Genomic DNA, 11,055 nt, shown 5'->3' on the forward strand with positions numbered 1-11,055 from the left:
TTTGTATATACACACATGCACATGCGCACACACACACACACACACACAAAATAAGTCTGGTAAAAAGAAGTTAAACATATAACATAGGGTTATTAGACTGGTATTTGTGAATGTTTCAAAGGTATGAGATTAATTTGTGGTACACAATTCTAGGTGAAAATGTAAGCTTAAAAATCTCCATTTGCACAGCACTATAACAATTATTTGAAAATGCAGGTGTCTCATTACTGAAAGTGAATTGCTGTCTTGAGAACTAGTGTAAATCTGTCAGTGTTCACATAGCCTGAGTCTATTATTCAGTTTATACATTTATGTCTTCTTAAATTGACCCTATTAGTAATATGCACTATTTTTGCCTCTTTAACAAACTTTTTTACCCCAAGTATATTAGTACAGATGCCAAGAATTCTTTTGGTCACTATATATGACATATTTTACCATCATCTTACTTTTAAAATAATTATTTGAAGACAGTTTTGCCTCATTTTTTTAAGTGACTTGAACTCTTATTTTTAGCATTAAAATGAACCTTTTGCAGGCAGAATATGTTTAGAGCATATTTTAACCTTTTACCCACTGTGCTATTCTCTTCCTTTTGAGTAGTAAATTTAATCCATTTACATTTAAAACAATTATTCAGCCCTTATGCTGGGTTGTTCCCCCCTTCCCCCTCGCTTTCCTATCCCCTACATCTTTTGTTCCATAGTACTTCTTTATCTACTATTTGATTACACACACACACACACACACACACACACACAGTATATCCTTTCAATTTCTTCTTCATCTTCTTTTCTATATTTTTTTTAGTTTTTTTTCCTTAATGGTTACCTTGAGGTTACACTTAATACGTACTATGAGCCCCCTAAAACTTATGAGCTGAATTCCTGAATCACAGTGCCTCAGACTGTATTTGGAGACAAGCCCTTTACAGAGATAAAATTGAAATAAGACTCTGAGGGAAGGCCCTAATCTAATACAATTGGTATTCTCCCACCTTGATCTAGAAGGATGGGGGAAAAAATAGTTTAAGTCACCTAGTCTTTTTTTTTTTTTTTTTAAAAAGCCTTAACAAATTAATACATCATACTAAGTACCAGTCCTGTGGATTGATACCATCTTAGTTCCAATGGCATATGTTCATTCTGGTCTTATCCATTGAACCACACCCAGCTGTGTACATGTGTCTTACAAGTGATTCTCACAGTCCCTCTGTATACACAGCTGGGTTTTTGTTATCTTAATTTCTCAAAGATTCCCACTACTTGTATATCTGTACCCATTACTTCTTGCCTTGCATTATGTAAATCTGTGTGCTTCTGGCGGTATATCTGCCCCTTACCCTACTTAAATCTGAGTGAGATGAAGCAGAGAATAGTTTGGGTGGAGCCCAAGCGAGTTACAGTTTTGTGGATAAGATCTAAATAGACTGAAAGCACACCCTGCTTCCCCACATCTCTGCAGGGCACCCGACTCCCAGCATGCCGCATCCCAGTCAGAGCCTGTGGTCTGTAGTGGAGCTCGGTGAGACGTCTTGTTAATTACTACCTTTATAGAGGTTTGGTTGGATGGGAAAGATTTTTCCCAAAACCCACTGACAACAATGGTGTAAAAACATTACGTAATTGTACTATACCTAATTCCTTTTAAAATAGCACTGGATCTCTCGTTCCCTGCCCCCAGTCCACAGGGAAAAAGGGGAAAGTCGATGTTTGTGTTTTGAATCCAAAATGTATCACTCTTGGTGAACTGTATGGACAGCTGAACATTAATACCATGGAATGGAACGATGGGTTACTATCGGCGGCAATTCGAAATTATGTCCACATGAGCACTGCAGATTACTCTAAGAAAGACAATGATTTTGGAATGTCAGGAATCACAGACTTATCTAATGTAAGTTTTTACTATGGAGTTTCGTATTTTCCTTTGACTAATATAGGCAGTTGCATAGCTCAAACTGTTTATTAAGACATAATTAACCACCTATTAATATAAAAGAAGCATTATAAACAGTTTTAAAATATAAGTTATTAAAATAGAAATTACAATGTTGAGTTTTTAAGTGATAAGTAAACCATAGGGTGAAGTTGCAGATAATTGTGTTGAAAAAAATGCAAAAAGGACTAGGCCCATAATAGCGAACAACCTGGGAGGTATCATTAAAGGACCTTACAAATTAAAGAAATGAAGATGGGTTTGTAAAGAAGGAAAAAGGAATAAATTATTTGATGGAAAATTTGTTAAACAGTGAATATAAGTGCCAAGAAAAGAAAAGTTGTGTTCTTATACAAGTGATGTTATTGGTAATTCTCATTATGTAGGCTATAGGCAAAAGGTGATATTTGAAAGAAAAGGGTTAGCAAAGATAGAAAATAATAACCTGCATTTGCTAGCTCATACACTAATATACAAAGATAATTTAGAACAATTCTGAGAATATAATCATATTTCAGTATTTATGAGTTTCACATCTGTAGATTCACCCCAAAATAGATCCAAATAGTTTGGAAATGAAACCCAGACATAAACTTGTATAGGTAGTATCTAAATAATGTACCATTTTAAATGGGGCACCTAAGCATTCTTATGATTTGGCATTTTCTGGGACTTCTTAGAAAGTTTCCCCTCGATAACAAAGGCTCACTGAACATGTTGAGCTTTCTACATGATAACAGTGTGTTCCCTGGCATTGAGAATCACTTCCTGTGTTCTTCATGCCAGCGTAGGTGTGAGCCCCTGTAGCTGTGGGTAGGCTGAACCGCGTGCCCTAGGTCCAGTCGGTGCAGCTCCTCTGTGCTGTTTCTTTGCTGATTTTGATCTTATATTGGTGAAAGTAGAGTGGTAAAGTCCTTTGCTATTAGTATTCTAGAATCCTTCAGCCTTTAAGTCTATCAATATTCATTCTGTATACCTGATGATCCTGAGTTTTCAAAATATTTAAATTGTCTATTTGCTAAATTCACCTTTTTTTTGCTTATAAAAAACATTTCTAAATTATATAAGCCTATATTAAAATGATAGCTACTTAATGGAAGGATCAGAGGCGAGGAGGACACAACACCTTCCCCAACACTGGAAGTAACTGGGACCATCGGGACCTAGGCACCCAGGAACTCTGCATGACCAGTGGCACAGATTCCTTCCAGTCTGGGCCTATGCCCTGAGAAGACTTTGGGCATGAACTCTGCAGCCAGACCCACGGCACCCAGAGGAAGCTCCACTCCCAGGCACTCTAACACACCTAGGATCAAAGGATCAGAGGTGCCCTGAGCAGGCCTTGGGCACCAAATGCACAGCCAGTCCCACAACATCCAGAAGAAGCTCCACTCTCAGATGCTCTAAAATGCCCAGGATCCCAGGATCTCAGGATCCCAGGATCTATGGAGCTTAGTCATACCAGGATCTCAGGGTCCCAGAGGCAGCTTCACTCCCAGGAGCTCTGACACACCCAGGATCACAGGAAGGACAGGTTCCAGTCATATATAGTGAGAGCAGATAACACTAGTGATAATCAGATGGAGAAGGCAAGCAAGCATAAGAACATAATCAACAGAATCCAAGGTTACTTGGCATTGTCAGAACCCAATTCTCCCACCATAGCAAGTCCTGGATAAACCATCACACCAGGAAAGCAAGATTCAGATCTAAAATCACTTCTCATGATGATGATAGAGGACTTTAAGAAGGACAAAAACAACTCCCTTAAAGAAATAGAGGAGAACACAGGGAAACAGCTAGAGGCCCTTAACTAGGAAACACAAAAATCCCTTAAAGAATTACAGGAAAACACAAACTTGTGAAGGAAATGAACAAAACCATCGAAGATCTAAAAATGGAAATAAAAACAATAAAGAATTCACAGAGGGAGAGAACCCTGGAGATAGAAAACCTAGGAAAAAGATCAGGAGTCATAGATGCAAGAATCACCATCAGAATACAAGAGATAGAAGAGAGAATCTCAAGGGCAGAAGATACCATAGAAAACATTGACACAACAGTCAAAGAAAATGCAAAATGCATGAAGCTCCTAACCCAAAACATCCAGGAAATCCAGGACATAATGAGAAGATGAAACCTAAGGATAATAGGTATAGAAGAGAGTGAAGATTCCCAACTTAAAGGGCCAGTCAATATCTTCAACAAAATTATCGAATAAAAACTTCCCTAACCTAAAGAAAGAGATGCCCATGAACATACAAGAAGCCTGAAGAACTCCAAATAGACTGGACCAGAAAANAAANNCCTCCTGTCACATAATAATCAAAACATCAAATGCACTAAACAAAGAAAGAATATTAAAAACAGTAAGGGGAAAAGGTCAAGAAACATATAAAGGCAGACTTATCAGAATTACACAAGACTTCTCACCAGAGAAAGCTAGAAGATCCTGGGCAGATGTCATACAGACCGTAAGAGAACACAAATGCCAACAGGCAAAACTCTCAATTTCCATAGATGGAGAAACCAAGATATTCCATAACAAAACCAAATTTACACAATATCTCTCTACAAATCCAGCCCTAAAAGGATAATATATAGAAAAATGCCAACACAAGGAGGGAAACTACACCCTACAAAAAACAAGAAAGTAATCTTTCAACAAACCCAAAAGAAGATAGCCACATAGACATAATTCCATCTCTAACAACAAAAATAACAGGAAGAAACAATCACTTTTCCTTGATATCTCTTAACATCAGTGGACTCAATTCCCCAGTAAAAAGGCATAAACTAACAGACTGGATATGTAAACAGGACCCAGCATTTTGCTGCATACAGGAAACGCACCTCAGTGACAAAGACAGACACTACCTCAGAGTAAAAGGCTGGAAAACAATTTTCCAAGCAAATGGTCCCAAGAAACAAGCTGGAGTAGCCATTCTAATATTGAATAAAATCAACTTTCAACCAAAAGTTACCAAAAAAGATAAGGAAGGACACTTCACACTGGTCAAAGGAAAAATCTACCAAGATGAACTCTCAATTCTGAACATCTATGCTCCAAATGCAAGGGCACCCACATTCATAAAAGAAACTTTACTGAAGTCAAAGCACACATCGTACCCCACACAATAATAGTGGTAGACTTCAACACCCCACTCTCAGGAGTGGACAGAAAAAAGAAACTAAACAGAAAAAAAAGCTAATCATGAAAAAAGAAACTAAACAGAGACACAGTGAAACTAACAAATTATGAACCAAATTGATCTAACAGATATTTATAGAACATTTCATCCTAAAGTAAAAGAATATACCTTCTTCTCAGCCCCTTACAGTACCTTCTCCAAAACTGACCATATAATTGGTCATAAATCAGGCCTCAACAGATACAAGAAGATTGAAATAGCAGGGCAGTGGTGGTGCATGCCTTTAATCCCAGCACTTGGAAGGCAGAGGCAGGGGGATTTCTGAGTTCAAGGCCAGCCAGGGCTATAAAAAGAAGATTGAAATAATCCCATGCACCCTATCACATCACCATGGACTAAAACTGTTTAAATACCAACAAAAGCAACAGAAAACACACATACACATGGAAGTTGAACAATGCTCTACTCAATGATAACTTGGTCAAGGAAGAAATAAAGAAATTAAAGGCTTTTTGGAATTTAATGGAAATGAAGACACATCATACCAAAACTTATGGGACACAATGAAAGCAGTGGTAAAAGGAAAACTCATAGCTCTGAGTGCCTCCAAACAGAAACTGGGAAAAACAAAAAACAAAAAAACAAAAAACAAAACCTTACACTAGTAACTTGACAGCACACCTGAAAGCTCTAGAACAGAAAGAAGCAAATACAACCAATAGGAGTAGACTGCAGGAAATAATCAAACTCAGGGCTGAAATCAACCAAGTAGAAACAGAAAGAACTATACAAAGAATCAATCAAACCAGGAGCTGGTTCTATGAGAAAATCAACAAGCTAGATAAACCCTTAGCCAGACTAACCAGAGGGCACAGAGACAGTATCCAAATTAATAAAATCAGAAATGAAAAGGGAGATAACAAACTATATCTTAAAATAATTATCCTGTTTGTTGAATATTAACAGTTAAAAATATTAAAATATGCTCTACAAACATCATAGAAATATTATTGATAATTTTTCTCACTGAGCTTGAAATTAGCATTTTCTTAATGTTTAACTTCAAAGAGTTCTTTCTATTTTGAAATTTTTAAAATATACTTACTGATAAAATAATCTCTCTCCTAGAAACACTGATAATCTTTTTGAAGTAAACTGATTGTTACACAATGTACACAGATATATAATGCATTTTAAATACCCTCCCACTATGTCAGGTGCTATCATATAAGGGCTTTTGAATATATTTCTTAGTGATTTATTTTTAATATTTTATGCTCTTTTACTATGCTTAATTCCCAAAGACTATATTGGATGCTTTGAAACAATTTAGTATTCAACATTAGATCCTCCATTATGGATAGTATTAAATGTTCATTAATAATATTTTTAGGGTATGAAAGGATATGAATATAAAAGTTGAACAAAATTTTTATGTATTACATGATTATCAAAATACTCAATATTATTAATATGTTTGATGTATAAAATGTATTTAAATAATAAAATTTTTTAAAATGGTAGTTACTTAATAATGACAATAAAGATAGGAAATGCTAGCCCAGTGCTACATCTTGATTATCCATTATATAATTTAGATTTTCCAAGTTGGTTTCACTACGATAGCGGATATGGATAACAACATTTTTATGGGTGAACTAGAGAAAAGTTTTAAAACTCCAGAAATCCATGGTAAGTGTTATCAAATTCAGCACACTAATTTTTGGATTTGAGGGGCAGTGAATTTTTGTATTTGAATTTGAAGTAAATTTTGAGCCAACATGAACTGTACTTATGTCTATATATTTTGACTGGTAAAGTTTAATTCTTGCACAATTTACTTCTTCCTGTGTGTTTGCTTAAAATCTCTGGTCATACCACAACTCTTATACTGTGTATACATCTTCTTATGATATATAGCCACTGGAGCTTAAGTAGACTTTTGGTTTATAGATAATTGGAATGACTAAAATGATATTAATGGTAGAAATAATAATATGAGAAGCAGCAGGGGCAGCCTCCTGCCTCTGAGTGGCAATGCCAAACCATCTGTGCACTGCCAGCTAAATCACAGAATCCTAGCAGATTCATCTCTAACGCACAGAGTGGGTGTATAACACAGGCTCTGCTCCATAGGAGCTGCCATGCTACTGAAAAACGTCTCCCTCTCCTACCCCAGACTGAGCTTCACAGCAGTTCTGCCATCGGCAGTGCGTTTGAGATCCACACTCTAAAAAGGACTTTTACTCCTGCATCTGCTTTCCTGGAGTTTGGGATAACATTTTAGGAAAGTACAATGGTTGTGTGTAGCTAGTTAATAGTATACTTAGTTATAGTTTATAGTATAGCTAGTTATATGAGGTTGTAGGATAATGGAGAGGATAGATATTTCAAGCAGAACAATGCCCATCTTCCCAGCAGAGGCTTTCTGGGCCCTACCTCTGCTCTCTGGTTCATCGGGATCACTTGAGATGTCTTCTGGGTGCTTAGCTGTTTGTAGTGACCACCCTACTCCTGGCTGGTAGGATTCTAAAATTATTAAGCATGATAGAAAGCATAGCATGCAGTACTATGTTCTGAATGTTTGCATCCTCTTCCCCAAAGTGTAAATATTAAAATCCTAACCCTCAAGCTAATGATTTTTAGAACACAGGGTCTTGGGGAAGCCAGATGGCCAGGAGAGATGTACCCTACTGAGTAGGATCAATGTCCTACATGAGATGCACTCTGCCCCTACTGATGGAATTAGATTCCTTGTAAAAGGGACGCAAGGGAAAGTCTTCCATCCTGTGACCACACAGCAAGAGGAAGGTTCCCTCTTTGAACCAAGAAGCTGTCTCTAACCAAACAATCTCCTAGCACCTAGCATTCAGCCTTCAGAGCTGTGAAGAATACATGTGTGCTGTTAATAAGCTGCCTGGTCAAAGGCACTGTGGTACGGCAGCACAGAGACGGCGGTGATGGGGTGGATGGGTTCTGAGTATGATAGAGTCTAAACTGTCTACTTTGTTCTTTGATTTTTTTTTCCTTTGACATTTTCTAGGAACAGCATGCCTAAAAATTATTCCTTAGTAGAAGATGCAAATTCACAAACTGTATTATTGAAAAAAATATGGAACTATTTGTCTTTCTCCTATCCATATTTTAAGGATTAATTATGCATTTCATCAATTTAAGAATGTCTATCTAGAAAGTGCTTAAGGCAATTTCAAGTATATAGCATATTTATTGAATGAATATTGGAGAGTATATTTGTGTGTGTGTGTGTGTGTAGCCTCTTTTATAAGGGCCTTAATCCCACTCATGAAAGTTGAATATGTCCAGCACAGGGTCCAGTGTAACATAAGCACTCGTTCTAGTGTTTCTTGGGACAATGTTCTCATCTTAGAAAATACTTTCTAGAGGCTGAGGGATGGATCAGTAGGTAAAGTACTTGCCACACATGCGTGGAACTGGAATTGAGATCCCTAGAACTTAATTAAGAAGCCAGATGTATATGAATGTACAATCTCAAGACTCAGAAGACAGAGATAAGAGACCTGCAAGGCAAACTGGTTAGCTTGACCAGCCAGAAATGACCAAGTGAGAGACCCTGGTTCCATGAATAAGGGGGAGAATTATTGCAGAAGGCACCTGACATCAACCCTCTACATACATGTATGCCTATGCGCACACATACCCTCACACATGTATGTACATCCAAATGTGTATATACATGTGTGCATATATGTATCATACATATATGCACAAAAAGAACTATTTTCTAACAAAAAAATAGAAAGTTTTCAAGATTATCATAAGAAGTCTGAGCTTAGTCTTAACTACATTAAAAATATTTTTCTTCCTAGATTTTGACTGGCAATGGATTGTTTTAGATGGCCCAATCGACAGCCTATGGATAGAAAATCTAAACACTGTGCTTGATGAAACTAGAACACTGTGCCTGGCAAACAGCGAAAGGATTAGCCTGACTAACAAGATCAGAATTGTTTTTGAGGCAGACTCTCTCTTTGACGCCACCCCCTCTATCGTCACCCGGTGTGCTATAGTGTACATGGTAGGTTTTCAAACCTGGTCCTAGGCAGAAGAATGTTGAGAATAGCAACTACCCCTATTAATTGTATTTTAGTTTTACTTCTAAACCCAGCTGAGTGACCCCAAACCTTCATAATCCAGAAGTGATACTGTCACTAATATTACACTGGGAAGCTAGACATCAGTATTTCAGACAAGCATATGAGACTATTCATATGAAACTAGACATCACTATTTTAGACAAGCACATGAGGCTATTCATATGAAGTATTTTGCCAGCAAAGGACTGTATGACTCAGAATTTGGGAAGAATCTCTCTAAGATGTGAAAGTCTGTTTTATTTCCCCAGATGATGGGATGTGATGAGAGCCATACCCAAGCTGTATGAATGCATGGCTCAGGTTGGGCCCAGAGAGTTTCTGTCTTTGTACTAACTATCCCTAGGCCTAGGCCTAGGCCTAGGCCTGGAAGCCTCTAGCCTCTGTAGAATCTAATCTAGGCCTAGAATGTTTCAGCTTCTGAGACTTACTGCTGAATATGTTCACCCTTTGTAGTTCTTTCTGAACTCTAGCAAGCTGGTTGAACTCAGATGTTCTGGCTCAAACTCCTTTCCAAGCTGACTGATTCAATATGGCTTCTCTAGGCTTCTCACTGAATTGCTCTGCTTGGCCTCAAACTAACTCTGACAATTTTTTCTATTCTTCTGGATCCTTCTTATTCTCTGGCTTCAACTGCCTCTGCTGACCTGCACTACATGAACTGCACAAACTGAACAAAACTCGAATGAAACTCAACTGAACTCAGCTCAGCAGGAACTACACTGACTGATTTGTAGCCATGGGCTTTTCCACCCACTCCCTAGTTCCCAAAATAATGACTCTGAGACTTAATTATGTACAAATAAATGCCTAGCCATAAATTAGGGCTTGTTCTCTCACTACTTAACTTAAACTGTGTATTTTAGTCTATGTCTGCCACGTGACTGGTTACCTTTTCTCAGTTTCATGCATCTGTCTCCTCAGAGTTCCATACAAATCTCGCCCATGCCTGACCCTATTCCAGACTTCCCTTCTCCCTATTGGAAACTACCCCCTCTTATTTCCTGCATCAGTGTATTAACCAAATCAGCTTTGTATTAAAAGGTGATGTTTCCTTACAGTACACAGAAGATTCTCTCCATACTGATTCATTTGAAGTCCAGTGCATTGCCTAAACTCAACTGCATTCCCTAAACTGCCCTCCGACTCACTTTGAGCTGATCTTAAATTCCCTCTCTTTCCTATCTGTCCTCATGAGAGTTGGGCATATCCTAGTTCTGAATCATTCTGTCAAATCTTTGTCTGCCCCTCAATTAGATATCATTTTCAAACATGACTTCATACTTTTACAAAACTAACTCTACCTCCATTGTTTGGAATTAAAGGATATTCCCTATTAAGGGCATGTCTGTATTCCAGCCAGATCATACTGCAATCCAGGGTGTATCTGCATTTCACCTAGACCTAGAAGGTCTTTATATGTGATCCCTTGCCAGAGCAGCTATGTTGCTGGATTTAAACTTCTCTATACCAAGACAATGGTATAGAAGGAGAAAACATAACCCTAAAAATCCTATACATGGAATTCATTACCAGCTATGATTGGCTCTCTGGTCTACCTAATTTGGGATGTCAGTTAGAACAAGAGCTGGGGCTGCCTCTACTGACCTTTCCATTATGGTTAATACACCGCCCAGCACTTCTCCCCACTCAGATCCCCAGTGTTTGTTGTGATTGTTCTCTCTCTCTCTCTCTCTCTCTCTCTCTCTCTCTCTCTCTCTCTCTCTTTCTTTTGTTCTCTTTTGTTTTGTTTTTCAAGAGAAACACCCCTGAGCCAATAGGTGATAGCCCACACCTTTCATCCCAGCAGTTGGGAGGCAGAGGCAAGCAGA

At 37.9% G+C, this 11,055-nt stretch overlaps 1 protein-coding gene across 1 annotated transcript in view; it reads left to right on the forward strand.

Annotated features, from left to right (window-relative positions):
* The window catches only part of Dnah14 (dynein axonemal heavy chain 14), a 218,934-nt gene that overhangs the window by 92,977 nt on the left and 114,902 nt on the right, over positions 1-11,055 (forward strand). Inside the window, exons 36-38 of the mRNA XM_029538709.1 lie at positions 1,684-1,896; positions 6,689-6,782; positions 8,939-9,147. Coding sequence (XP_029394569.1) covers positions 1,684-1,896; positions 6,689-6,782; positions 8,939-9,147 — 516 coding nt within the window. The remainder of the gene's footprint in view (positions 1-1,683; positions 1,897-6,688; positions 6,783-8,938; positions 9,148-11,055) is intronic.

This window comes from Mus pahari, chromosome 5, assembly GCF_900095145.1.
Source record: "Mus pahari chromosome 5, PAHARI_EIJ_v1.1, whole genome shotgun sequence".
NCBI classification, from domain to species: Eukaryota; Metazoa; Chordata; class Mammalia; order Rodentia; family Muridae; genus Mus; species Mus pahari.